This window comes from Cucurbita pepo, chromosome 18 (assembly GCF_057944985.1).
Source record: "Cucurbita pepo subsp. pepo isolate OVF chromosome 18, ASM5794498v1, whole genome shotgun sequence".
Taxonomy (NCBI): domain Eukaryota; kingdom Viridiplantae; phylum Streptophyta; class Magnoliopsida; order Cucurbitales; family Cucurbitaceae; genus Cucurbita; species Cucurbita pepo.
Genome location: NC_141815.1, coordinates 432,132 through 459,632, shown reverse-complemented (window position 1 = coordinate 459,632; position 27,501 = coordinate 432,132). Strand labels below are relative to the sequence as shown.

Sequence of the window (27,501 nt, the reverse complement as noted above, 5' to 3'; positions counted from 1 at the left end):
CTACGTCATTATTTGAACTTCGATCTTTGAACAGAGTTCCTCAAATTTTACCCGCGCCAGAGACTTGGTGAAGATGTCTCCAAGCAGTTCCTCTATTCGGATGAAGTCAATCTTGATAAGCCCCCGATCGCACACTCCCGAATGTAATGGAACCTGATCTCTATGTGCTTGCTCCGGTCGTGCAAAACCAGATTTTTTATTAGGGAGATTGTAGCTTTGTTGTCCACGTAATGCCTTAGTGGATCGCCTTCTTCTTCCATTAGTCGCGCAAGCCAGAACCCCCTGTGTTGCTGCCGTCGAAGCGACAATGTACTCTGCTTCGCAAGAAGATAAAGCAACTACTTTTTGCATAGGTGATTGCAAGCAGATCGCGCCGCCTGAGAAGAAGTAAATCATCCCGCTTGTGCTCTTACGATCATCAACGTCATCGGCCATGTCACTATCACTATAGCTGACCAGCTCAAGCTTCTCCTTTCCTCTCCCTGTGCAGTATCTCACACCCCAGCCTCTTGTTCCAACCACATAGCGCAGGATGCGCTTGATAGCCATAAGATGCTCCTCCCTAGGTGCTTCCATGAATCTACTCATGTATCCAACGAAATAAGCACGGTCAAGGAGTGTGTTTACCAGATAGCAGTCTTCCGACAATGCTGCAGTAATTAGTGGCGTCGACTGCTGTCATAGTACCGAACTTCCTTAGCTAGAGTTGGGCCTCCATTGGCGTCCTTGTAGGGTTACTGTATGCAAGCCCAGTTGTGTCCAGCAGCTTCTTCGCGTACGCACTTTGGCAGGTGATGCCGACAGTACTCTGTTGCACTTCGATGCTGAGGTAGTAGTTGAGCACGCCGAGATCACTCATCTTGAAGTTCTTTGACATTTCCCTCTTGAATCTTTCGAGGACTTCCATGTTTCCTACAGTGATTATGTGGTCGTCGACGTACACTCCCACGATCAGTCGCTGCGCATCGTGGCCGTGCGTGTACATGCCATGCTCAGAGGCACAGCGCTTGAACTTCAGCGACAGTAGGGTACTGTCGAGCTTCGCGTTCCAGGCTCGTGGTGCTTGCCGAAGCCCATAGAGTGCCTTGTGCAGGCGCAATACCTTGTCAAGGTTGTCGTTATCCAAGAATCCCAATGGTTGTCAGACATAGACAGTCTCCTTCAGCTCTCCGTTGAGGAACGTGGATTTCACGTCCATGTGGTGGACCTCCCAAGAATGATGTGCCGCGATTGCCAGCAATAGGCGGACAGATTCCAGCCTTGCCACCGACGTGAATACCTCCTCGAAATCCACTCCTTGCTTTTGGACGTAGCCCTTCGCCACCAAACGGGCCTTGTGTTTCACAACTTCTCTTTCTTTATTACGATTCAGTTTGAAGACCCATGTGAGCCCTATGGCTCGGTGTCCCGACGGCATGTCCTCAAGACTTCACGTCTAGTTCTCAATGATGGATGTCATCTCCTCCTGCATTGCCTTCAGCCAGCACAAATTCCTTTCTACTTCGGCGAAGGTGTTCGATTCATCTGCGCTGATGACATGCAGTTTGGCCACCTCTTGTTCAAGTTCGCGTGCCCCCAGTCCAGGTGGTTCACCTCCTCCCACTAGGTTTTCCATCCTCCGGTACTTGGCCACCAGATCATCATCGTGATCGGCATCCAGCATTGAATCTGTAGTTCGTGGTGTTGCAAACTCCACTAGTTTAAGGGATGCAGCTGCTGGCGACGGCAGTGCCCGATGCTGCGCTCCTCCTTCTGCCGGCTCGGTGACAAGGTACTCCATTGTGAATTGATTTGGGTTTTGGTCTGCCTCGATCACGTCGTTCCACTGCCAGAAGGTGCTTTCATTGAAGATGACGTTGCAAGACACGTGAGCTCACCCCTCGCAGGATCATAGATCCTATACGCCTTGCTCCCAGGTTCGTAGCCGATGAGGACGACCTTCAGCCCCTTGGGATCGAGCTTGCCAAGGTGGGGACGCACTACCTTCATGTATGCGATGCAGTCAAACACTCGGAGATGATGTACCGCTGGCTTCTTGTTGTACCAGGCCTCATGTGGCATCTTCCCGTCTAGGCTTTGCATTGGCGATCGATTGAGGAGATAGACGAGCTTCATTACCGCCTCTCCCCAAAATCTCCCTGGGATTCTGACCGTCATCAGCAATGACCTTGCTGTCCCGATGATGGTCTGATTTTGGCGTTCCACCACCCCGTTCTGCTGGGGGGAGTAGGGCACTGTTAGTTTCCGTTGCATGCCGATGTCGTCGTAGTACTTCCCGAAGCCCATTGAGGTGAATTCTTTGCCTCGGTCTGTGCGCAACATTAGCATCTTCTTACTGCATTTTTCCTCTGCTCGCACTTGAATGCGATTAATTGCCTCTGCCGCCACACTTTTCGCTTGCAGCAGGATCAGCCATATGAAGCAGTTTTTGTCATCAACCAGCAGGAGGAAGAGGTTCTTGCCGTTTGGGGTCGCTGGCTTGATGGGCTCGCAGATATCACCGACGAACAGGATGGTGCGGCGCCCTTCGATCTCGACGATGGAGCCATTGCTGAATTTCACTGTCCCGTGAATCCCTGAGTCGAGCTCAAAGAACGCGGATCTAGCCTCGGTCATATGGTTTGTTGCCCCTGTGTCGAGGACCCATCGCCGATGCTCATGCTGCTCACCCCTCTCGCCTATCTGAGCGAACACTCGCTCCTCCTTTAGTTGAATTGGCTCCCCAGTCGGTGTCTTTGTTACGCCCAGTTGGAGCTCTTCCTTAAGTTTGACGCTCACTAGAGGAGCAGTTACGCCGTTGTCGATTACCTCCATGGATTTGGAATCGAAATTGGGGACGTCGAATAAGATCGATGCGCTCATCATGAAAAGAGCTGGCTCTTCCTTGTGATGTCCCACATTAGTTGGGAAGAAGAACAAACCACCATTTATAAGGGTGTGGAAACCTTCCCAGATGCATTTTAAAGCCTTGAGGGAAAGCCCAAAGAGGACAATATCTGCTAGCGGTGGATCTGGATCGTTACATATGGTATCAGAGCCAGACACCCGACAATGTGCCAGCCTTCTCGCTATTCCCCAAAGGGGGGAGACACGAGGTGGTGTGCCAGTAAGGACGCTAGGCCCCAAAGGGGGGTGAACATGGGGACGGTCCCACATCGATTGGAGGAAGAAAAGAGTGCCAGCGAGGACGCTAGGCCCCAAAGGGGGGTGAATTGTGATGTCCCACATTGGTTGGGAAGGAGAACAAACCACCATTTATAAGGGTTTGGAAACCTTACCCCGAAAGGGAAAGTCCAAAGAGGACAATATCTGCTAGCGGTGGATCTGGATCGTTACATTCCTCCTTGGATCGAGCCACATGAGCCTTCTCTTTGTTCCTGAGCTTGCTCGAGCAATTCTTGCTTAGGTGGCCCTTCTACTCGCAGTTCGAGCACTGGATTGGCCTGCCATCGGTCGACTCCTTCTTTTGATCTTTCCTCTTTCTCGTGCGTGCGCTCGCGAGATTTCCATGGCTTCTTACCGCCTTTGTGGCTGGAGAACCCGTTGCTCTCACTGGTATTGTGGCGGATTTTGATCTCCCTCTTTCTTGTGCATGCGCTCGTGAGATTTCCATGTCTTCTTACTGCCTTTGTGGCTAGAGGACCCGTTGCTCTCGCTGGTATTGTGGCGGTGCTTTAGGGCGTGCAAGCCATTAGTCCTTAGTGAGGAGTAGATGACCCTCCTTGTCGATAGCTGAAGCGGCATTCTTCTTCTGCTGCTCGACGTTGCGTAGTCTTCCGGTCACCTCTTCCACCGTTAAGTCGTTCACGTCAAGTAATATCTCAATTTAGCTTGACTTGCTCGAGGTGATTGGGGACGATCTGCAACATCTTCTTCACGATTTCTGTCTCGCTGATGCTCCCACCGAGAGTGGTGATGCTGTTGGCGAGACCTGTAATCTGCATTGAAAAGTCATCGACAGATTTGCCATTCTTAAAGCGGATCCCCGAGAGCTCCTTTTGCAGCTGCTCGACGGAGGCATGGAGGAGTGAGTGAGCCTGCCGGGGATGGACCCCACGATGTGTGAATTTTCACGCTCTGCATTTTCTTCTACTTAACCTGAGACCTGTGTGTTGTTAGGTCGATGTTCTAACCAGTTGAGCTAATCAACTTGACTTTTGATAAAGTCGGTTCCTCTGCAATGATATACCACTTGTGGATTAAACCAGACTCTGATACCACTTGTTGACTTCTGGCAATCGAGAGGAAATTGTCGATGGAGTAAAAAATGGCCCAAGCAAATTTGTTAGAAGAAAATGAAAACAGAAAATGAAAGAGGGAGAAATCTCGGGATTAAAAAATGGCCCAAGAAATTTGTTGGAAGAAAATGAAAACAGAAGATGAAAGAGAGAGAAATCTTGAGATTTGATTTACAGAAAAAGGGTGATTTTGTTTCTCATCACATTCACCTATTTAAATAATTAGCTTATCCTAAAAAATGGTAGAAAGTGGCCAACTAATCTGTGTCACTCCCGTCGAGATGGCCACCTAAAAAATTAGTAATCCATTCGAGCGTGTTTGTCAAATGGTCAAAAGAAAATATTCCATAACTGAGTAAAAGGTGTAAAAGCTAAATAAAGAAACCTCAGACTTTTATCCAACAGTATTGCCTCCAAACTCGTAAACAATGGACTACTGCCAACATTTCTATCTCGGATGTTGCATACCTTTTTTTTGCCTCATTAAGCTTCTAATTCTCGTATGCAATGGGTTGTCTCTCTCATAGTAGTATGCCCCATTGGGCGAAGTCTAACGCATCTGTTTCGACTTCGAAGGGTTTCTTTACGTCGACAATCCCCAAAACTAGCCCTTCCATCATGGCATTCTTTAAGTTGTCAAAGGCTTCTTGACAATGTGGAGTCCAACTCGACTTGTTTCCCTGCTTTAGTAGTTCAGTCAAGGGACCTACATGCTTCGAGAATCCTTCAACTAACTGTCAATAATAATTTGCAAACCTAAGGAAGGAGTACACTTCTGTCACTAGAGAGGGGGTCTTCAAATCCTTGATGACTTTGACTTTCTCTTCTTCCATACCCACCTTGCCTGCTTCGATTACATGTCCGAGAAAGTAAGTTGATTCGTTGTTGCGCGAACGTGCATTTTTTCCTCTTCACATATAGTTGGTGTTCTCTCAACTTTTTGAAAACTAATTGCAGGTGGTGTTGATGCTCTTCCATGGTGGAGCTGTAAACCCCTATGTCGTCCAAGTAGAGAACCACAAATTTATCGAGATATTCGTGGAAGACTTGGTTCATTAATGTACAGAATGCGGCAGGGGAATTATTCCAGACCAAAAGGCATGACTAGGAGTTCAAATGCCTCATATCTAGTGATGCAACTCGTTTTGGCTCATCTCCCTCGACAATTTGAACTTGATAGTATCCCAACCTTAAGTCAGTTTCAAGAAGTACTTCACGCCATGTAGTCGATCGAAAGAGCCTGTAATGATGGGCAGAGGATACTTGTTTCTGATCTTGATTTTGTTTAGGGTGCGGTAGTCTATGCATAGACTAAGACTCCCGTTCTTCTTTTTAAATAACATCGGGGCTCCATAGGAAGTATTTGCAGGTCTAATGAATCTGATAGTACGTAGTTCATCTAGTTGGGGGGTGGAGTCATTCTATTCTTTGTCGCGTTGTATTTCTATGGGAACAAATTCAATCGTTCCCTCAGTTTCAACCACAGGGATGACCATGAACGTTGGTTCGTTACACACAAGACCTCATTTAAACTGAAGCTTGTCTGGACAACGGTAGGGGTTGATCCTGTTATGGCTAAGTATTTATCCAAAGGCATGGGGATCACTTTATGTTTCAATAAGAATTTCATCCCGAGTACCCATCAAAGTCGTCATTTTGACAATCACAAAGTCCACTAGACTACTCCATGTTCCTAACTTGAGGGCAACCTTTCTCGCTATCCCAAAGATTGGTAGGGCCACAGAGTTGATGGCCTTCATCTTTCCCGAGTCTCGATGCCACTTGATGTTCAACCGATTTGCTTCAGTCTCGATCACGAAGTTATGGATGGATCCCGAATTGACCATCGTACTCTTAGCCAATTTGTGATTCATCCATGCTTCTATGTACATGAGACATTTTTCAATCGGTTCTTTTTGCTCCCTGGTCTTCTTTTGATGTGCAAATAGGAACTTTAGGGCTCCCATCCGAGGAGTTTCTATGTTCAATGCTTTTTCAACTTCTTCACCCTCAGACTTTGTGTCTTAGTCTGCGTCTAATGCGGCTTGGAACGCTTGTAGTGACGCCTTCTTTGGACACTCAATACCTTGTGGTTCCCTCTACATAAGAAGCATGAGGGAGGTGGCCGATTGAAGTGGTTATGATTGTGAAGCCCCTTGCCTAAGACACTAGTCCCCTGTTGGGGTTGGTTTGTCTCTCCCCCTCCGGTCCTCGGTTTGTCCCCTCCTCCTAGTCTGGGTGGATTGGATGTATGGTTGCGATTACCTCCACTCGAAGAGGCTTGGTTTCGCCTTGTGTCTTGAGACTATTCATTGCTCAAATCGAACAATCGTTCAACCATAGCATAGGCCATGGAGAAGTCTTCTTGTCGTGTTCATAAAGTTTGGACTTCACCCATGGCTTCAGTCATTCTATGAACTGCAAGATCTTATCTAGCTCAAACATCTGTCGGATGTCTAACATGAGTAATAAGAATCATTTAACACACCCTCGAATGCTACCAGTGTGTTAAAGATCTTGAAATTTTCTTTTGGCTTTGATATGAACATTCTGTGGGAAGAATTTAGACCGAAACTCATGTTTTAGTCTTTTCCAAGTGTCTATTATGCATCGACCCTCTTGGATGTCCACACACTTCGAAACCCACCACAATTTCGCATCTTCAACTAGATGCATGGTCGCCATGGTGATCTTTTCTTCCTGTGTCTCATGGTTAGTCGCCTAAAGTATTACGACTCAAGGTCGAAGATGTAGTTCTCTTGCGCCTTGGCATCTCGAGCCCTAGAGAATGGCTTGGGCTCTAGAAGTTTGACCTTGTTGGGTCGCATTGTCCTCTGGGTAGGGGCTTGATTATCCACCGCCCTTACAACAACATTTACTCTGGCGCTTATGTCTGCCATTTCTACCTTGACTACGTCAAGGGCTACCTTCACATCTTCAAATTGCTCAGTGACCATCTAAAACATCGCTTTTTGAGAGCTGTCTAAGCCATCGACTCGCTCCTCAATCAAGCTAGCAAAGCCTGTCGAGCTGTCTCCTCTCCTGGAACCACCATTCATTGTGATTTTTGTTTCTAGGTTTTCCATTCGATACATAATTTCTTGAATGGACAACCCATCTAACCGACCCATTATTGTGTCAACGGCAAGGCTCTTATCAGCGAGTTCCTTCACTCGCTCGTCTAGATATCGAATACTGTCGGAGACTTCTCGTAAGTATTGCATCGGTTCTTCTATTTCGACTAGTCAGTCGACGTGGGACTTATTCAACTGTGTGGTTGTAGACATGTCTATCAAATCACTTTGGAGTCAACTAGGCTATGATACCAACTATCACAATCGTCTTTTCTTGGCAACGGATTTGGCAATTATGCGGCACTCACTCTCAACACTGAGTGAGCCAAACCAACTTTGGATTGTGTTGCCTACGGTCGGGCAACGTATACTCAAGCCTTGGACCTCGATTTGAAAAGATATCTTAGAAAACGAGGCAGAGAGGTTTTGGAAAAAGAGTTTGAAAGCAAGAATAAGAGAGAGATTGAGAGTGGTGTTATATAGCATGCAAACAAAAAGTCAACAACAACGGCTTAAACAGTATATAACTTGTCGGGTAGGGATAATTTGAAAACTAGTCGCATCCCTCTATAGTACATTTTGAGGCATTTCATGTGTACCAGGTGTAGCCATGATTTCGCCGAAACGTCATACTCTAAGAAAAAAACAAAGGAAATATTACAACATGAAAGCAGTAAAAGAAAGCAATAAAGTAGTACAAGGCAAGGGTTTCGGCGTGTAACGGGCATGCGGCAATGGACACACGCCTTGGACAAGCATGACCCTGACACTGTGCAATCACAAAGGGTATTATATTAACGTGTCAGTCTTTTAGTATTTGAAATATGCTCTCTTTGTATCCCGTACCCCAATCCATAGTTTTTTAAAATAAAATTCAAACGCTTCTTTCGATTAGTTAATGTTTTGTTTTCATCTTTTAAATGTTGTTTTGGTTTTAAATTAATACAAGAATTATAGAGTACTTGAATGAAACGTTCATTCCAAACATCCATCAGCTCATATGTTGTAGTCATGCTCTCTAGCTTTTCGGCTAAAACATTAGTTATATGCTTGCCAAAATATAGATTCTTTCTTGTTCATTGGCAGGCATCCAACGATCATATGCATCACAAACATTTCGAGTAACATTAACAATGGTTACTTGAGGACATTCATAAGTTAGAATGAATTTCATAGCATCTACCACCAATATATCTTTGATGTCATTTTTTAAAGTTGTACCGCTATTACTATTTAGCTTGGCATAATGCTACGGGTAGGTCAAGTGTACGTTCACAAAACTGAGACATTCTCTACCAAATATTAGGATATGTGGTCACATTTCCTTTACGAAAAGGAAAATGAAATAAATAAAAGGGGCCAAACAAATTCAAACCAATGACCTCTAATCTGCAATCAAATGTTCTATCACTAAGTTATGGGCCCATTTTGTGTGATTTAACCTTAGTGATTCCTCGGTAAGTAACCAACCTTAGTGACCCCTTTGTAAGCTCTCGTGTTAGAGTTTTATTCTAATAAATGTGAGTATAGGTCAAGTCTTTTTTTAGATGTTCACCGTTGATCTACGCAAAAGTCTTCTATAGGCTGACCTATGGATCCATGATTCCTCGGTAAGTAACCAACCTTAGTGACCCCTGTGTAAGTGTGATCTCTCATGTTAGATTTTTATTCTAATAAATGCGAGGATACGTCAAGGATTGGAAATAAACTAGGACCCTATGTCCCGGTCTATTTTAGATGTTTACCTTGATCTACGCAAAAATCTTCTATAGGCTGAGCTATGGACCCATTTTGTGTGATCTCAAACTTAATGAACCCTTGGTAAGTGACCAAATAAACTATGAAAAAGGAGACCAAAATTCACCATGAGACCCTACATGGATTTCTAAAACATTAATGACCAAGTTCAAACTAGTGACATCTAATGTAGTCAAATGTTCTACCACTAAGCTATGGACCCATTTTGTGTGATATCAAACTTAGTGAGCCCTGGATCTCGGAAACATTGATTAAGAATAAGTGATCATATTTCTTTCCATGCAAACGATATAAAGAATAGTGTTTGATAAGATAAGGAATCAACTACAAGGGGAATAAGATTTGGATTACCTTGTTGATCGAATATCTCAAGGCAAGAACATTGTTTGAGATTCGAATCACTCCACAAGCAAGATCGATCATGTCTAGCTTGAATGATTCTTGTTGATCAAATATCTGAAGGAATCATGCAACCTAAACTACATAGAATTGCAAAAAAAACTTAGTCATTGGCTAAAGAAAGCACAAATGCTCCTTTTACTATATTTTTCAAGTCTACTTACAAATACAACATACATGGCTTTATATAGCCTCAAAATGAAACTATTAAAGGCATTCCAAGAGTTGTAACATTCGTACTTAATGGCCATAATTAAACCATTATGTAATTGTAACCTAAAGTAAATAAAAACTCTTAAACTACGTTAATGAATTGTAACCTAAAGTAAAGGCATTCCAAGAGTTGTAACATTCGTACTTAATGGCCATAATTAAACCATTATGTAATTGTAACCTAAAGTAAATAAAAACTCTTAAACTACGTTAATGAATTGTAACCTAAAGTAAATAAAAACTCTTAAACTACGTTAATGAAATACAGTAACTCTAAATTGTAATTTCATTCTTCTAACAATATTCTCTTGGTTCATATCAGTGTTCATGACAAAAATGAAAGGAAATAGAAATGAGTGAAAGGACCCAACCGGGTTCAAACCGGTGACCTCTTGATCTACAATCAAATGCTCTACCACTAAGCTATGGACCTATTTTGGGTGATCTCAAACTTAGTGAGCACTTGGAAAGTGATCACATTTCATTCCATGCAAACGAAATAAAGAATAGTGTTCACGACAGAAATGAAAGGAAACAAAAATGAGTGAAAGGACCCAATCGGGACCTCTTGATCTGCAGTCAAATGCTCTACCATTGGACCCATTTTAGATAATCTCAAACTTAGTGAGCACTCGGAGAGTGACCGAAATAAAGTGATCACATTTCATTCCATGCAAACGAAATAAAGAATAGCGTTCATGACAAAAATGAGTAAAACGGCCCAACCGGGTTCGAACCGGTGACCTCTTGATCTGCAGTCAAATGCTCTACCACTGAGCTATGGACCCAATTTAGGTAATCTCAAACTGTGAGCACTCGGAAAGTGACCGAAATAAAGTGATCACATTTCATTCCATGCAAACGAAATAAAGAATAGCGTTCATGACAAAAATGAGTAAAACGGCCCAACCGGGTTTGAACCGGTGACCTCTTGATCTGCAGTCAAATGCTCTACCACTGAGCTATGGACCCATTTTAGGTAATCTCAAACTGTGAGCACTCAGAAAGTGACCGAAATAAAGTGATCACATTTCATTTCATGCAAACAAAATAAAGAATAGCGTTCATGACAAAAATGAGTGAAAGGGCCCAACCGGGTTCGAACCAGTGACCTCTTGATCTGCAGTCAAATGCTCTACCACTGAGCTATGGACCCATTGTGGTCAATTTCAAACTTAGTAAGCACTCGGAAAGTGATCACATTTCATTCCATGCGAACGAAATAAAGAATAGTGTTCATGAAAAAAATTAAATAAAATAAAAATGAGTAAAAGGGCCAACAACTGGATGATCTGCAGTCAAATGCTTTACCACTGAGCTATGGACCCATTTTGGGTGATCTCAAACTTAGTGAGCACTCGAAAAGTGATCACATTTCATTCCATGCAAACAAAATAAAGAATAGTGTTCAAGTGGAAGGGCCCAACCGGGTTCAAACCGGTGACCTCTTAATTTGCAGTCAAATGCTCTACCACTGAGCTATGGACCCATTTGAGTGATCTCAAACATAGTGAGCACTCGGAAAGTGATCACATTTCATTCCATGCAAACGAAATAAAGAATAGTGTTCATGACAAAAATTAAAGAAAATAGAAATGAGTAAAAGGGCCCAACCAGGTTCGAACCGGTGACCTCTTGATCTGCAGTCAAATGCTCTACCACTGAGCTATGGACCCATTTGGGTGATCTCAAACATAGTGAGCACTCGGAAAGTGGTCACATTTCATTCCATGCAAACGAAATAAAGAATAGTGTTCATGACAAAAATTAAAGAAAATAGAAATGAGTAAAAGGGCCCAACCGGGTTCGAACCGGTGACCTCTTGATCTGCAGTCAAATGCTCTACCACTGAGCTATGGACCCATTTTGTGTGATCTCAAACTTAGTGAGCCCTCGAAGAGTGATCGAAATAAACTGCGACTCAATCTTTTAAACGAGTCCAAAAGCGGTCATGAGGCCTTATTGGATTTCGGAAACATTGATGAAGAATATGTGATCACATTACCTTCCATGCAAACGGTATAAAGAAAAGTGTTCGTGAAAAAAAAAATGAAAGGTAAATAATGAAAGGGCCCAACCTGGTATAAACTGGTGACCTATTGATCTGCGGTCCAATGTTCTACAACTAAGCTATGGACCAATTTTGTTTGATCTCAAACTTAGTGGGCACTCGGTAAGTGACCAAAATAAACTGCGACCCTATCGTTTTCAGGAGTCCAAAAGCCGTCATGAGGCCCTACATAGATTTCTGAAACATTGATGAAGAAAGTAGATATACACGACAAAAATGAAAGGAGAAGAAATGAATGAAAGAGTCCAACTGGGTTCAAACCGGTCCCCTCTTGATGAACCCGTTTTATGTGATCTTAAACTTAGCGAGCCTCTATTGAAGAAATTAGTGTCCTAAGTTTTCTAATAAATGGTGGTTTGTTCGGTTTCCACACCCTAATAAATGGTGGTTTGTTCTCCTCCCCAACCAACGTGGGACATCACATTAAATCACATTAAATGACGTTAAAGGCATGAAGCAAGTTTGAATAGAGTGCTACCCAACTGTCTGAATGTCATGGCAGGCACCCACAAGTATTATAGGTATATAGCAAAATTAATGTTTTTTCTACGATTCATATCATTGGATCATCACAATACAAAACATTGGTAAAAGGGAGACATACAAAGTTATTCAATATTTTTCTTTGTATAACCAAAAAAGAAAGTTCAATCCAGTAATGCCTAAAACAATGCATATTTACATGCCCTGAGAGCTACTGCTCAACACATCTCATGTGCTTCCGATTCACATATGGTATGGACGCCTCATACACTAAAGGCTGATTGTAATGTAGAAGAGAACTGAGAAGCAATGGTCTGCGTGGCAAATTGCTGAAACTGCTTCTTCGCATCTGAAAGTTATTAGCAACACCATCAGCCCAAATGCCAATAATTTCATCAATGCCTAAATCAGTCTTAGGAGAAGAGTGTAAAGAAGAAAAAAGAGGGCCGGGTAAGAATTACAAAAATTTGAGTCAACCCACGACTGAGTGGCAATATCTAACTGTAACGACCCTAGGTTGCTACTAACCTAAAGTCGTTACCATCATTATAACCTATGCTCTTATGCGGAATTAAACATTTAAAACTTCATCATAAAACATTGTCATGGACTCGTGTTCGAAAACATTTTTAAAACAACATAACGAAATACTAAATGAAATACATGAACAATAAAAGTAAAAACACCTTATGCTAACCTAAAGTCTAGGAAATAAAATACCACTATTCTAAGATGGTTTAATGATAGGTCCTAGCTCATGAGTTGCATGTGTTTGCAGGGGTGGATTGTAAGATCCCACATTGGTTGGGGGAGGAGAACGAAGCATTCTTTATAAGGGTGTGGAGCCTCTCCCTAGCAGCGTGTTTTAAAAACCTTGAGGAGAAGTCCGAAAAGGAAAGCCCAAAAAGGATAATATATGCTTTCAGTAGACTTGGGCCATTACAAGCTTGATGAGTCTTAGAAGAAAGGTGGGTGCAATTTCCCCGGCAGTTATGAACTATAAGTTTGAGTGCCTAATTAGTTGGCAAATACATCAACATGTGCAGTAGTAGTACTAAAATGGCTGTAATTGGTAAGGGAAAAGTTGTTTGTTCGGACAACTTTGAGTACATGGCTCAAAATCATGGTGATGGCCTATCTAAGAAAGTATCCTACGAACTTTCCAATGCCAAATATCGTCCCATTTGAAAGCTGTTTCATGTCAATTCAGAAACATATTTATCAAAAGAATACATACATACGTGTGTGTGTGTGAGAGAACATATATATAATGCACGACAAGACGGGTATTTGATTTTTATATCTAAACCCCCTCCACCTATTTTAGTAGTAGGAGACTGCGGGATGCTGAACTAAAGAACGGCCCTATAATGGATGTCCTGAAAATGTTAGGAAAAGGGTAACGACAACTGAAAAAAAAAAAACTCATTAAATGCACACAAACATCAATTTCATTCTTTGCCCCAGTATAATATGTGCAAAAGGTATGAAGAAAAAGTTGATCCTGAGTGGAGGTCGTTTGATATTTTTTAACTTGAAGCGGCCATGCCGAGAAGCGTTAAGGAGCTGTTGTTCATCTTTTGGTCGGTCTTCCTCTTATGTTCAAGGATGAACAATTTCTATGGCTTTTTGGGATCTAAACTATTCTAAGGAAAGTGTCTGAATTTGGAGATCTCTTGGGACTAATAGGATTTTACTATTTTCGTGGCTTCCTCATTAAGTTCCTTGTCTAAATTTCTTCATAATCATCCGATTTCTTGTCTTTTGGTCACATACTTTTAATTCAATGAGATTTTGCCTCATGTTAAATATTTCGTTCCGTCCATGCAACTTGGTTCCTTATAGAAAAAAATAATGGTTAAGGGGTTCATTGAAGAAGTTGATGCATTGGATACTTTAAGCACTAACCATATATATATGAGCCATTTGTATCGCTATGCATGTCTATGTGTCTAAGAACTACATTACAAGTTACTAAGGTCCACAACAAGCATAAAGGTCACAAACAAAATAGAGATATCTATCTTCTCATATCCTCACATGCTCCTCGTTTCCTTTCGTGTGAATTCCAGTGACAAATTCTCTCAAAACTTGTGGGGTCCTATCTATTCCATCCCCCAAGCCCCAAAGAAAAACCCCCTCCGACTCCATATCTCCTTTGAAGCAACTATCACTACCGAAGCAGGCTAGCTCCTGAACCTTCACCCACCCCAGTTACGACATTCCTTTCTATTGCTCCTAAGATCTCTATTTTTGCTAATATTTCACGTCTTTTTATTTATGGTTCCTATGGAGCTACATTGCAATAAATCTTCTTTTTTCTACAGTATTGCTTCTATGATCTTCGGAGCACGAGCTTCCATGGCTCGCTAGAGTACGTATCCTTTCCATGGCAAAGATTTAAGCATCAAGTCCCTACTGAACTCAATATCTTCTAACAATGACTGAAATATAAAGCCAGCTAACAAAATAACAAACAGCAGGCAGGGTTTCACAATGATATATCCCTTGGACGTTTAGAAACAATTTTCTAAAAGCTTCAAAAAAAAAATTCAGAAGCTTTTCATGGAATCAGAAGCTATTACCGACAGAGAGACTACCATAATAAATCAGGCTTTGTAGTGCTTGTACGAACACTATAGGATTTTTGTAGTTCATGGAACACATTGCTTACCTTTACGACATTTTGTAAAGCCGATAATGTTTGCAATGCTCAAAGTCAAACAAACTCCTACGACGAGGAGATAATCAGCTTGAAACTTTATCAACGAGAATATGCCCAGCACAGTCCATGCAACTGCCTGTTACTCATAGGTTCAGAAGCATAAGCATAATGAATATTGAAGATAATTGTTTTTTATACAAGAAACAGAAAATTTCATTGATTAAATCAAATTAAAAAATGAAGAAAATCCACTCTTTAGAGAAACTATCAAGAGGATGTTACAAAACACTTTTCCTGGTTCTATCAGTTCTAAGGTAAGTGACTAATTTTTTAGTTCAAGAACATTAATTACCATTTATAATTTAACCACTATATTTGCATCTTTGAATAAATGTAAATTTTAAGATCAGCTGAACCAGAAAATCAGTCAATAGTAATGTAAGTTTGTATGTCTTATGTGTACTTAGTTCAACTAGTTTGGAAATCAGTTTCCCAAAACACAAAATGATTTTCTAATTAACAAAATTCTTTTACAAGTTATTATCAAGAAGGAAACAGCTCAAAATATTAAATCTTTTGTATCCAACTATTTTCATCTTCTTTTTCTCCCCCCTTTTTGAGGCCATGTTTCATGAATAGTAAAGGAATGGCATTTTTTCAGTGCATAATAACTAAATTCCACAGCATACTTTGAGGGAAAACAAAATTTAAAAAATAACATAAAATTGGTTTTTTCTTGAATACGTAATTTCTTTAATTTCCCCCGCCCTGCCATCAACAAAAGAAAACATAAAATCAAAGTGACTGGCCTGTCTCCAGATTTACTAAGCTTTAGACATGTACGTTAACTGCAACGAATAAATCACTATTCTCTTTCAGGTATCATACCTTCAGACATTCACTCGTATCGGTATGATAAAATTTATTTCACGAAATCACCAACCTTGTTTGATAAAATATTGGAAACACATAATCAAATTATCACGATATTTGGGATCATTATATTTTCTTACCGTGAGGTACAAGGTCCACCAGAACAGCCAGGAATCTTTTTTGTTCATCCGAGCCAATGACTAGAGAATAACCAAGGATCCATGAGCATTAGAAGTGAGAAACAGGCATTTAAAATGTTGTCCTGGTAACACAAATGAGAAGCAAATTCTGAAAATGTAAGAACTAGAACACTCACCTCTTGATCAAGGCTTTCAAATTTCCACACACTCTCACCCATATCATCTATTTCATTCCACCACCTTAAACCGACCAATATACGTCCACTCAAATTCTTCACAACCCAAAAGTCAAGAGCAGCGAGAAAAACAGTCACCACAAAAATGATAACAAAACTGCTGAAAAATAGAGAGGAAAGAATGTAAAAAGCCAATGCTCCAGCCTGAAAAAGAAGAACCACGATCACATAAATCCCAGAAAGCCCAGAGATCATTCAAGAATGAACTCCATTGACATCATAGTTACATAGCCTTACCTTAAAAAAGACATGAAAGAAACAAGTCTTCGGGTTAGCATAATTTTCTACGGGTGGCTGCAAAAGAGGCATGGTATGAGTCAAACAGTAGCAATTACACTGTAAAAGCCTTCCAACTCAAGAGGCACAATGTAACCCCAATTTCACAAACTGACACCCAATAACGCGCTCAATCCTATGATTCAAGAACGAAAATCTAAACCAGTTGAAATTCAACCATAGCTAATTTGAAATTCCATCATAATCTGTCCGTCGTCAGCTCAGATCTTACATTAATCGCGGATTTTGTTCGTTCAACAGATGTTCTACCGTTGATCCTCCCAATCAACCGACAAAAAAACAAAAAAAAAAAAAAAAAAACAACCACCATTGTAGCTCCAGACGGAAATTTTCGATTAGATCTGGCATTCAACAAGGGCAAGGAGGCGAAAATGCCTTAACCAGAAGATTAACAACATTTATAAGCATGTAAAGATGATAATTAAAGAAATTAAAGATGAGGAAGATCTAAAAAAGTTGAAACTAGCGAATTTTACCTGATTCGGATCCATGATCGGGAAACTGGGAGATTTTGCACAATTTTTTCTTGCTGGTATGGGTTGAATTGCGTTTGGGGATGCAGAAATGAGGAGTAAACGCCGCTCCCTCCGTCGCTACGCGCTCGCCGAGGAAAATTGAAGCAGCACGGAAACAAAGAAAAAAACTCACGTCTTCATTTAATTTAAGTTTTTTTTTTTTTTTTTTTTTTTTTTCTCCTTTTCTTTTTTAAATTTCTTAATCAATTTAAAATTAATTCGAACAAAATTTGCCTAAAAAAAATTATTATTATTATTATTATTATTAAAATTATTGAAATTTTAATAATAATAATAATAATAATAATAATATTTATTTTATTTTATTGATTTTTAATTTTGTCAAATTTATTGAAATTATTGATTTTTAATTTTGATTTGAGGATTTAAATAAGTATGGTAATTTTTATTTTCTATTTTAATATTTTTAAACTTAAAATTTAAAATAAAAAATAGAAAATAAAAATTACCGTACTTAATTTAAATCCTAACGATAGAGGAGAGGAGCGACCAGTTGGTTCACCAAACTCCGACCCAACGTCGATCAAGAGCAAAAGTGGAGTCTTGGTTAGAGCAAGCCGCCCTATTCTATTACCCAACATAATTGGGAGAAGCTGGAGACGAGCAAAATCAAATTCAATCAAAGAGCTACTAAATGAATTTATTTACCTCGTGCTTGAAGGTGAAGGAAAGAACAGATTCGAGACAGGAATTTGTTCTCTCGTGGGTCTCTTACAAGATCAATTCAGATTGGCTGTGGTTCGTTAAGAAAATTTTATCCCCAAAAAAGGCCCAGATCCCGTATTTCTTCTATTATAGGAAAAATCAGCCCACCGTAAGGAAAAATCTGCTCCGTATGGAGTGCCCCGTGGTTCCTCGAGTGCCATGCACGAAGAGGAATGCAGCCATCAACTAGGATGTTATTGGCCACTATAACCACTTGGGCTCCACGTTTCAAGTTCATTATCCTACACCAAAAATCCCAATTCAAGATAAATTCATGAGGAAGTGAAATCCCTTTAGGATCTACTCCAGCATCTAGAAATTGGTTAATCTGTAACGATACGTGTACTTGATGTCTCGCCTAAGGCATCCTGAGCTAACAACACTTCGAATGGTCTCAAAAAGTCTCTTATTTCTATAACAGCTCAAGCTCAAGCCCAAGTCTACATTTAGCAAATATTGTCTTTGAGCTTTCTTGTGAGGGGACTCGAGCCTTTAAAACACGTCTACTAAAGAAAGGTTTCCACGCCCTTCATATACCGGGGTTTCCACACCCTTTATATAAAGGGTGTTTTGTTCTCCTCCCCAACCAATGTGAGACTCTCACAATCCACCACCCTTCGGGGCCAACGTCCTTACTCGGTTTCCACACCCTTTATATGAAGGGTGTTTTGTTCTCCTACCCCATCAATGTGGGACTCTCACAATCCACCCCTCCGAGGCCCAGCGGCCTTATTGGGTTTCCACACCCTTTATATAAAGGGTGTTTTGTTCTCCTCCTCAACTAATGTGAAACTCTCACAATCCACCTCCCTTCGGGGCCATGTCCTTACTCGGTTTCCACACCCTTTACATAAATTGTGTTTTGTTCTCCTCCTCAACCAATGTGGAACTCTCACAATTCACTCCCTTCGGGGCCCAGTGTCCTTACTCAGTTTCCACACCCTTTATATGAAGGGTGTTTTGTTCTCCCCCACCAATGTGGGACTCTCACAATCCCCCCCTTCAGGGCGAGCGTCCTTACTGGCACACCGCCTCATGTCTACCCCTTCAGGGAACAGCCTCCTCGCTGGCACATAGCCCGGTGTCTGGCTCTGATACCATTTGTAACCACTCAAGCCCACCTCTAGTAAATATTGTCCTCTTTGAGTTTCCTCTCAAGACTTTAAAACACGTTTGCTAGGGTTATAAACGATGTTTCGTTCACCTCTTTGAGACACTCACAATTTCAACATATAACCTAATATTAGAAAGAGAGTCATGGGCTCATAGCTCGGTGGGTAAGGGTAACCAAGCTTGGTCTCTATGTGGTGCTGATATGACTTGATGAGTGGTACCGGGCAGGGTAATGGGTTGAAGTTGAATGAGAGGTGGAGGCAAATCATAGTCTTATCCTCAAAACATTGGAACGAAATCCAGCCAGAGAAACAGAAGCCATGCCTTCACAAGAACATCCTTTCAAATCCATTACCCTTTTAATCCCACCACCAAGCAGCAAGAACACAGGGTTTCCAAATGGGTATCATGGCAAACCCAATGGCTGCTCACCACCAAAAATCGCCTTCATTCTCTGTTCTTCCTTCTTCACTTTCCGACTTCCATGGCGCCAGACTCCACGCCCAAGTTCAGGTCCCTTTCTCTTACTCTTTCCTTGTTCATGTTTCTAATCTGGGTATCATTTTTTACTCTTGAATCTTGATTCAAACTGGAAATCCTTGATGGGTTTTGTTGTTATGGCATCAAAATCACTGGATATTGATTTGGGTGTCCCTATAAATGGATATTGATTCGGATTTCGGAGGGAAAAGACTCGTTTCTCATTCGAGATAGAGGTAGGGGGAGTTATTGTGAAGCTGTCAAAGGCGGAAACGGCAAATAGCTTCTACCGAGTTCCCCAACCCTTAGATTAGTAGCTCAACTCTTTCGATTGGCGTGACACTGCTAGATGCTTTTGATCAATATCAGAGCCAGACACTAAACGATGTACTAGTGAGGAGACGGTTCTCCGAATGGGGTAGCATGACCAGTGTGACAGGCCTGGAATGGGGTGGATTTGGTGGGGGTCTCACATCGATTGGAGAAAGGAACGAGTGCCAGCAAGGACGCTGGGCCCTAAAGGAGGTGGATTATAAGATCCCACATCGGTTGGGGAGGAAAACGAAACACACTTTGTAAGGGTGTGGAAACCTCTCCGTAGCAAATGCGTTTTAAAAACCTTGAGGGGAATCTTGAAGGGAAAAGCCCATAGAGGACAACATCTACTAGGCGAAAACGGCAAATAGCTTCTACCGAGTTCTCCAACCCTTAGATTAGTAGCTCAACTCTTTCGATTGGCGTGACACTACTAGATGCTTCTGATCCGTATCAGAGCCAGACACTGGACGATGTGCCAGTGAGGAGACTGTTCTCCGAAGGGGTTGCATGAGGTGGTGTGCCAGTAAGGACGCTGGCCCCAAAGGGGTGGATTTGGTGGGGGTTCCACATCGATTGGAGAAAGGAACGAGTGGGCCCTAAAGGGGGGTGAATTGTAAGATCCCACATCGGTTGGGGTGGAGAACGAAAGCGCGATGTGCCAGTGAGGAGGCGGTGTGCCAATATGGACGTTGGCTCAAAGGGGGTGGATTTGGTAGGGGTCCCACATCGATTGGAGAAAGGAACGAGTGCCAGCGAGGACGTTGAGCCCTGAAGGGGGGTGGATTGTAAGATCCCACGTCGGTTGGAAAGGAGAACGAAACACCCTTTATAAGGGTGTGGAAACCTCTCCCTAGCAGACGCGTTTGGAAACCTAAAAGGGAAAGCTCAGAGAGGACAATATCTACTAGTGGTGAGCTTGGGCCGTTAGAGTCAGGAATAGGAGAATCGAATCTAGTTCGAGTTTTTTATTATGTACCTGTGTCTTTTGTTGGGATATGAAGCCTACAGTGAAAGACGGTAATTCGAGTTTGCATTGTTGTGCGATCTTAACATCTTTTTGCTCTGAAACCGAGTTAAACTACACTATGTTAGGAAGCTTAAGTCGTTGATTTATATGTATTCTCAATTGGGTTTGGTCTGGATTGCAGTATAAGAGGAAGGTTATGCAGCCAAAAGGGGCATTACATGTTACAGCTAGCGCCAAGAAGAACATCCTTGTAATGGGTGGCACCAGATTTATTGGTATCTTCTTGTCTAGACTTCTTGTCAAAGAGGGCCATCAGGTTAAGCCATTCTCCTTCTTCTTGCTTTGCTTGCTAGCTACAGATTCTCATTAGAAAGATTCATAGAGCTTGTTAATTATGGCAGGTGACTTTGTTTACGAGAGGAAAAGCGCCCGTTACGCAACAATTGCCTGGCGAGTCGGATGCAGATTATGCTGATTTTAAATCCAAGGTCTTTTAAGCTTCCATTTATGTGATATCCCACGTTGGTTGGGGAGGAGAACGGAACACCCTTTGTAAGGGTGTGGAAACCTCTCCCTAGCAGATGCGTTTTAAAAACCTTGAGGGGAGTAATGTGCTAGCGAGGAGGCTGTTCCCCGAAAGAGGTAGACATGAGACGGTGTGCCAGTAAGGACGCTAGCCCTGAAGGGAGGTGGATTTGGTGGGGGTCCCACGTCGTTTGGAAAAAGGAACGAGTGCCGACGAGGACGCTGGGTTCTGAAGGGGGGGTGGATTGTGATATCCCATATTGGTTGGGGAGGAGAACGAAACACCCTTTATAAGGGTGTGGAAACCTCTCCCTAGCATATGCGATTTAAAAACCTTGAGGGGAGTAATGTGTCAACGAGGAGGCTGTTCCCCAAAGGGGGTAGACATGAGGCGGTGTGCCAGTAAGGATGTTGGCCCCAAAGGGAGGTAGATTTGGTGGGGATCCTACATCGATCGGAAAAAGGAATGGGTGTCAATGAGGACGCTGGGCCCTGAAAGAGGTGGATTGTGATATCCCACATTGGTTGGGGAGGAGAACGAAATACCCTTTATAAGGGTGTGGAAACCTCTCCCTAGACACGTTTTAAAAATCTTGAGGGGAAGCCCGAAAGGGAAAACTCAAAGAGGACAATATCTGCTAGGTGGGCCTGGGCCGTTACAAATAGATCAGAGCCAGAGGTAATGTGCCAGCGAGGAGGCTGTTCCCCGAAGGGGGGTAGACATGAGACGGTGTGCCAGTAATGACGCTGGCCCTGAAGGGAGGTGGATTTAGTGGGGTCCTACATCGATTGGAAAAAGGAACGAGTGTCAGTGAGGATGTTGGGCCCTGAAGGGGGGTGAATTGTGATATCTCATATCGGTTGGAGAGGAGAACGAAACACCATTTATAAGGCTGTGGTCCTACATCGATTGAAAAAAGAAACGAGTGTCAGTGAGGACGCTGGGCCTTGAAGGGGGGTGGATTGTGATATCCCATATTGGTTGGGGAGGAGAACGAAACACCTTTATAAGGGTGTGGAAGCCCGAAAGGGAAAGCCCAAAGAGGACAATATCTGCTAGCAGTGGGCCTTGACCGTTACAAGTAGTATTAGAGCCAGACACTAGACAATGTGCCAACGAGGATGCTCTTCCTCGAAGGGGGTAGACACGAGGCGGTGTGCCAGTAACGACACTGGGCTCCGACCAAAGGGGGTGGATTTGGTGAGGGTCCCACATCGATTGGAAAAAGGAACAAGTGCCAATGAGGAGGAGAACGAAACACCCTTTGTAAGGGTGTGGAAACTTCTCCCTAGACGCGTTTTAAAAGCCTTGAGGTGAACCCCGAAAGGGAAAGCCCAAAGAAGGGGTGGATTGTGATATCCCGCCTTGGTTGGGGAGAAGAACGAAACACCCTTTATAATGGTATGAAAACCTCTCCCTAGATGCATTTTAAAAACCTTGAGGGGAAGCCCGAAAGAGAAAGCTTAAAGAAAACAATATCTACTAGCAGTGACCCTGAGTCGTTACAATTTAAGCCTTATAATTCGGTAGCTCAAGAAATGTGGTTTAACGATTTTATTTGATTCATATGTTCCAGGTTCTACATTTGAAGGGAGACAGAAAAGACTTCGATTTCGTGAAATCGAGCCTCTCGGCTGCAGGGTTCGATGTCGTTTACGACATAAATGGTGTGTATGATTCTGGATTGATCTGTTTTGGTTTGAAGTTCTTCACCCTGATACTCACTGCTGCTTGATTTCAGGGCGAGAAGCAGTTGAAGTTGAACCAATTTTAGATGCATTGCCTAAGCTAGAGCAGTAAGATCTCCTAAATGATATCCACTTTCTTTTATATGTTAGTTGCTGATATTGTTACTTTTATATGCTTCGAGTTCGTATGTTCGAATCATGGTGATCGTCTGGTTGAAATATTAAATGTTCTATAAGTTTTCCGAACTCATTGTTATATTGTACGGTAGCTGTCCCATGACATTAGTATAGTACGTAAGTGTGAGGTCTCGTATCGGTTGGAGAGGAGAACGAAGCATTCCTTATAAGGGTGTAGAAATCTCTCCCTAGGAGACTTGTTTTAAAACCGTGAGTGATATGTAACGGGTCGAAACGGACAATATCTGATAGCGGTGGGCTTGAGCTATTACAAATGATATCAAAGCCAGACACTGGGAAGTGTGCCAGTAAGGACGTTGGGCCCCCAAGGGGGTGGATTGTGAGATCCCACATCGGTTGGAGAGGGGAACGAAACATTCCTTATAGGGGTGTGGAAACCTCTCCCTAGAAGACGCATTTTAAAACCATGAGGCTGACGGTGATACGTAACGGGCTGAAACGGACAATATTTGCCAGCGGTGGGCTTGGGCTGTTACAAATGTATCAGAGCCAGACACCGGGCAGTGTGCTAGTGAGGATGTTAGGCCCCAAGGGGGTGGATTGTGAGATCCCACATTGGTTGGAGAGGGGAACGAAACTTCCTTATAAGGGAGTGGAAACCTCTCCCTAAAAGACGCATTTTAAAACCATGAGGCTGACGGTGATACGTAACGGGCTGAAGCGGACAATATCTGCTAGCGGTGCGGTGGGCTTAGATTGTTACAAATGTATCAGAGCTAGACACCAGGTAGTATGCTAGCGAGGACACTGGCCCCCATGGGGGTGGATTGTGAGATCCCACATCGGTTGGAGTGGAACAAAACATCCCTTATAAGGGTGTGGAAACCTCTCCCTAGCAGACGCGTTTTAAAACCGTGAGTCTGACGATGATACGTAACAAGTCGAAGCGGACAATATCTGCTGGCGGTGGGCTTGGGCTATTACAAATAGTATTAGAGCCAGACACCAAGCAGTGTGCCAGCGAGGATGTTGGGCCCCCAAGTGAGGTGGATTGTGAGATCCACCACCGGTTAGAGAGAGAAACGAAGCATTCTTTATAAGGGTGTGGAAACCTCTCCCTAGAAGACGTGTTTTAAAACCGTGAGGCTGACGGTGATACATAATGGGCCAAAGCGGACAATATCTGTTAGCGGTGGGCTTGAGCTATTACAAATGGTATCAATGCCAAACACCGGGCAGTGTGCTAGCGAGGACGCTGGGCCCCCAAAGGAGGTGGATTGTGAGATCCCACATCGGTTAGAAAGGGGAACGAAGCATTCCTTATCAGGGTGTGGAAACCTCTCCCTAGCAAACGTGTTTTAAAACCGTGAGGCTGACGAGTATACGTAATGGGCCGAAGTGGACAATATCTCGACAGAAGCTAGTCCGAACATTAGGGTTCATAACAAAACATAGCATGGAATGTGATGTATCTAATTATTCTCAGGTTTATATACTGTTCTTCAGCGGGTGTTTACCTCAAATCTGATCTCCTACCTCACTTTGAGGTACCTATCAGTTTACTTCCTTTGTCAAATACCAAATAAATGGTTCACTCAAAGCTTGACCTCGACTTTGCTTTCATATCATAGGTAGACGCAGTCGATCCAAAGAGTCGACACAAGGGAAAGCTCGAGACGGAAAGCTTACTGGCATCGAAGGATGTTAACTGGACATCTATAAGACCCGTCTACATCTATGGACCATTGAACTACAACCCTGTGGAGGAATGGTTCTTCCACCGGTTGAAAGCCGGTCGCCCCATTCCGATACCCAACTCGGGCATTCAAATTACCCAACTCGGTCACGTCAAGGTCTGTGCTACTATGTACTATTTATGCAACAGGAACAAACCGTTAAGTCTGTTGTAAGTGTGAGAGATCCTACATTAGTTGGAGAGAGGAACGAAACATTCTTTATTAGGGTGTGAAAACCTATGGAAAACGAAACACCCATTCCCTAGAAGACGCGTTTTAAAGCCTTGGAGAGAGGAACGAAACATTCTTTATTAAGGTGTGAAAACCTATGGAAAACGAAACACCCATTCCCTAGAAGACGCGTTTTAAAGCCTTGAGGGGAAGCCCGAGAGGGAAAGCCCAAAGAGGACAATATCTGCTAGCGGTGGGCTTGGGCTGTTACAAAACTTCTCCATAGTAGACACGTTGTAACGGCCCAGATCCACCGCTAGCATATATTGTCCTCTTTGGGCTTTCCCTTTCGAGCTTCCCCTCAAGGCTTTAAAACGCGTCTGCTAGGGGAAGGTTTTCACACCCTTATAAAGGGTATTTCGTTCTCTTCCCCAACCAATGTGGGACTCTCACAATCCACCTCCCTTCGGGGCCAGCGCCCTCGCTGGCACTCTTTCCTTTCTCCAATCGACGTGGGACCCCGCCAAATCCACCCCCCTTTGAGGCCTAGTGTCCTTACTGGCACACCGTCTCGTGTCTACCCCCTTCGGGGAACAGCCTCCTCGCTGGCTCATAGTCCAGTGTCTAGCTCTGGTACCATTTGTAACAACTCAGATCCACCGCTAGCAGATATTATCCTCTTTGGATTTTTTCTTTCGGGCTTCCCCTCAAGGCTTTAAAACGCGTCTGCTAGGGGACGGTTTCTACACCGTTATAAATGGTGGTTTGTTCTCCTCCCCAACCAACGTGGTATATCACACACGTTTTAAAAACCTTGCCCAAAGAGGACAATATCTGCTAACGGTAGACTTGGGCTGTTACAATAACGGTCCTAAAAAGCATTCATGGCCGTAGTGTGAATTGTTTAGGAATCAAAATCGAGTAAATGATTGAACGTTTTTTACGACCACAGGATTTGGCAACAGCTTTTGTTCAAGTTCTTGGTAATGAAAAGGCAAGCCAGCAAGTATTCAATATCTCTGGTGAAAAATATGTGACATTTGATGGGTTAGCCAAAGCTTGTGCAAAGGTACTTTCTTGGAGACATGATCATGACACCATGGTATTCATTGTAGAGCTAATATCTAAACTGGCTCACTTCGCAGGCTGGAGGCTTTCCCGAGCCCGAGATCGTCCACTATAACCCGAAGGAGTTCGACTTCGGAAAAAAGAAGCCATTCCCTTTCCGTGATCAGGTAATCTCGTCCACGTAATGATAAGTTCGATGATTCTGATGGCTCGAAATAGCACTATTGGTATTGATATATAATGTAATGCAGCATTTCTTTGCCTCGGTTGAGAAAGCGAAGAGCGTGCTCGGGTGGAAGCCCGAGTTCGATTTGGTCGAAGGACTTACCGACTCCTACAACTTGGACTTCGGCCGAGGCACTTTCAGGAAAGAGGCTGATTTCTCAACAGATGACATAATCCTTGGCAAGAGCTTGGTTCTTCAAGCTTGAGGCATCGTTCTCTTTCGTTTTTTACCCGATCTAAACGGGTTTATCGACGGATCTCGGGTCGAGATATCGATTTAAATTTGTATGTATGTGGAGATTTGTTTGAGTTTTTGCTCTAGTTTCATCAAGTGGCATGCAATTTGTTCATATTTTTCTAGCTTTTAGGCATATCGAGCTCAATGTTGGATAGTATTCTCGAGCATGTCGATGTCGTAAAGTTTTTTAAAAGTGACAAACAAACCTAAAAAAGTTGGTAAATTTTAAGTTTTTTAAAATTAAAATTATTATCAAACACGAGAAAATGCTCGTAAAGAAGAAATATTATGATTGGTTGGTTTGCTTAAAATTTTATATTGAAATTAATGTATTGATTTCTTTTTAGATATTGACCTCAAACGAAATTCTGATAAGATGTGTATACGGTAGGTGTGTACATTCAACTCGACAACCTGAACCAACCCAACCCGAACTATAAGAGTTGGGTTGGGTTGGATTAGCATTTCGGGTAGGGTTGGGTTCATTTTTCTGAACCCGAATTGAATCGGTTCGGTTTATTTTTGTTATGTTCAATTAAAATATTTTTATATATTTTTTATTTTTGTTATATACCATACCTTTAAACTAATTATTTTTATTGTTTATTTAATTTCATAATCTATCCTTATATTTTTGTTATTCTACAATTCTCAAAAAATATCGGGATTTAGTTGTATTTAGTTTTATGACATTGTTGCACTATGTTTGTATGTTACAATTTTCGCTCGTTGTTTTTTATTGATTTTTTTTTTTTTTTTTTTGAATAATTATAGATTGATTTGTGTTTGTTTGTGAACTTTTAATATATTTTAGGTAAGGTTGTATCCAATAATTATAAATTGTGAATAAATAAAACTTTAAAAAAAATTTGACAACCCAACCCAAACCCAACTCGAAAAGAGAGGGTTGGGTTGAGTTACCAATCTAACCAACCCGAACTTTTGGGTTGGATCAAAAAAATTCTTCAACCCAACCCGGACCATGTACACCCCTAGTATACAGGTTGGGTTGAGTTGGTTAGATAAAATCTTTTGGACTAATCCGAAACCTCAGGTTGGTCGAATTGGTAACTCGAACAACCCAAATAGAGTTTCACAGCCCACCCAAGCCAACCCAACCCTCTATTCTTGAGTTGACTTAGGTT

General features: G+C 42.4%; 3 protein-coding genes and 7 non-coding genes across 10 annotated transcripts; 1 reads left to right on the top strand and 9 right to left on the bottom strand.

Moving 5' to 3' along the window:
• LOC147786752 (secreted RxLR effector protein 161-like) lies at nucleotides 1–588 on the bottom strand. Its single transcript, XM_087119700.1, has one exon. It carries the CDS (start codon nucleotides 586–588, stop codon nucleotides 1–3), a length of 588 nt encoding a protein of 195 aa, XP_086975826.1.
• Nucleotides 589–10,043: 9,455 nt separating this feature from the next.
• Nucleotides 10,044–10,115, bottom strand: TRNAY-GUA (transfer RNA tyrosine (anticodon GUA)). The gene has a single exon. It is a non-coding gene; the product is annotated as a tRNA-Tyr (tRNA).
• Nucleotides 10,116–10,398: 283 nt separating this feature from the next.
• Nucleotides 10,399–10,470, bottom strand: TRNAC-GCA (transfer RNA cysteine (anticodon GCA)). The gene has a single exon. It is a non-coding gene; the product is annotated as a tRNA-Cys (tRNA).
• A 112-nt stretch (nucleotides 10,471–10,582) lies between these two features.
• TRNAY-GUA (transfer RNA tyrosine (anticodon GUA)) lies at nucleotides 10,583–10,654 on the bottom strand. Its single transcript has one exon. It is a non-coding gene; the product is annotated as a tRNA-Cys (tRNA).
• A 112-nt stretch (nucleotides 10,655–10,766) lies between these two features.
• On the bottom strand, nucleotides 10,767–10,838 carry TRNAC-GCA (transfer RNA cysteine (anticodon GCA)). The gene has a single exon. It is a non-coding gene; the product is annotated as a tRNA-Cys (tRNA).
• A 261-nt stretch (nucleotides 10,839–11,099) lies between these two features.
• TRNAC-GCA (transfer RNA cysteine (anticodon GCA)) lies at nucleotides 11,100–11,171 on the bottom strand. Its single transcript has one exon. It is a non-coding gene; the product is annotated as a tRNA-Cys (tRNA).
• A 115-nt stretch (nucleotides 11,172–11,286) lies between these two features.
• TRNAC-GCA (transfer RNA cysteine (anticodon GCA)) lies at nucleotides 11,287–11,358 on the bottom strand. Its single transcript has one exon. It is a non-coding gene; the product is annotated as a tRNA-Cys (tRNA).
• A 115-nt stretch (nucleotides 11,359–11,473) lies between these two features.
• On the bottom strand, nucleotides 11,474–11,545 carry TRNAC-GCA (transfer RNA cysteine (anticodon GCA)). Its single transcript has one exon. It is a non-coding gene; the product is annotated as a tRNA-Cys (tRNA).
• Nucleotides 11,546–12,277: 732 nt separating this feature from the next.
• Nucleotides 12,278–17,094, bottom strand: LOC111779782 (Golgi apparatus membrane protein-like protein ECHIDNA). Its single transcript, XM_023659920.2, has 6 exons — nucleotides 16,924–17,094; nucleotides 16,388–16,444; nucleotides 16,091–16,294; nucleotides 15,915–15,974; nucleotides 14,911–15,037; nucleotides 12,278–12,585 (listed from the first exon to the last, which is right to left on the bottom strand). The coding sequence occupies exons 1-6, from the start codon at nucleotides 16,936–16,938 to the stop codon at nucleotides 12,500–12,502; spliced, it is 549 nt and encodes a 182-aa protein (XP_023515688.1). The 5' UTR covers nucleotides 16,939–17,094; the 3' UTR covers nucleotides 12,278–12,499.
• Nucleotides 17,095–19,124: 2,030 nt separating this feature from the next.
• CRB (chloroplast RNA binding protein) lies at nucleotides 19,125–26,468 on the top strand. The gene is made up of 10 exons (XM_023659625.2): nucleotides 19,125–19,314; nucleotides 20,748–20,882; nucleotides 20,968–21,054; nucleotides 22,669–22,759; nucleotides 22,834–22,888; nucleotides 24,405–24,465; nucleotides 24,550–24,771; nucleotides 25,778–25,894; nucleotides 25,971–26,060; nucleotides 26,145–26,468. The coding sequence occupies exons 1-10, from the start codon at nucleotides 19,201–19,203 to the stop codon at nucleotides 26,322–26,324; spliced, it is 1,152 nt and encodes a 383-aa protein (XP_023515393.2). The 5' UTR covers nucleotides 19,125–19,200; the 3' UTR covers nucleotides 26,325–26,468.
• Nucleotides 26,469–27,501: the final 1,033 nt, after the last annotated feature.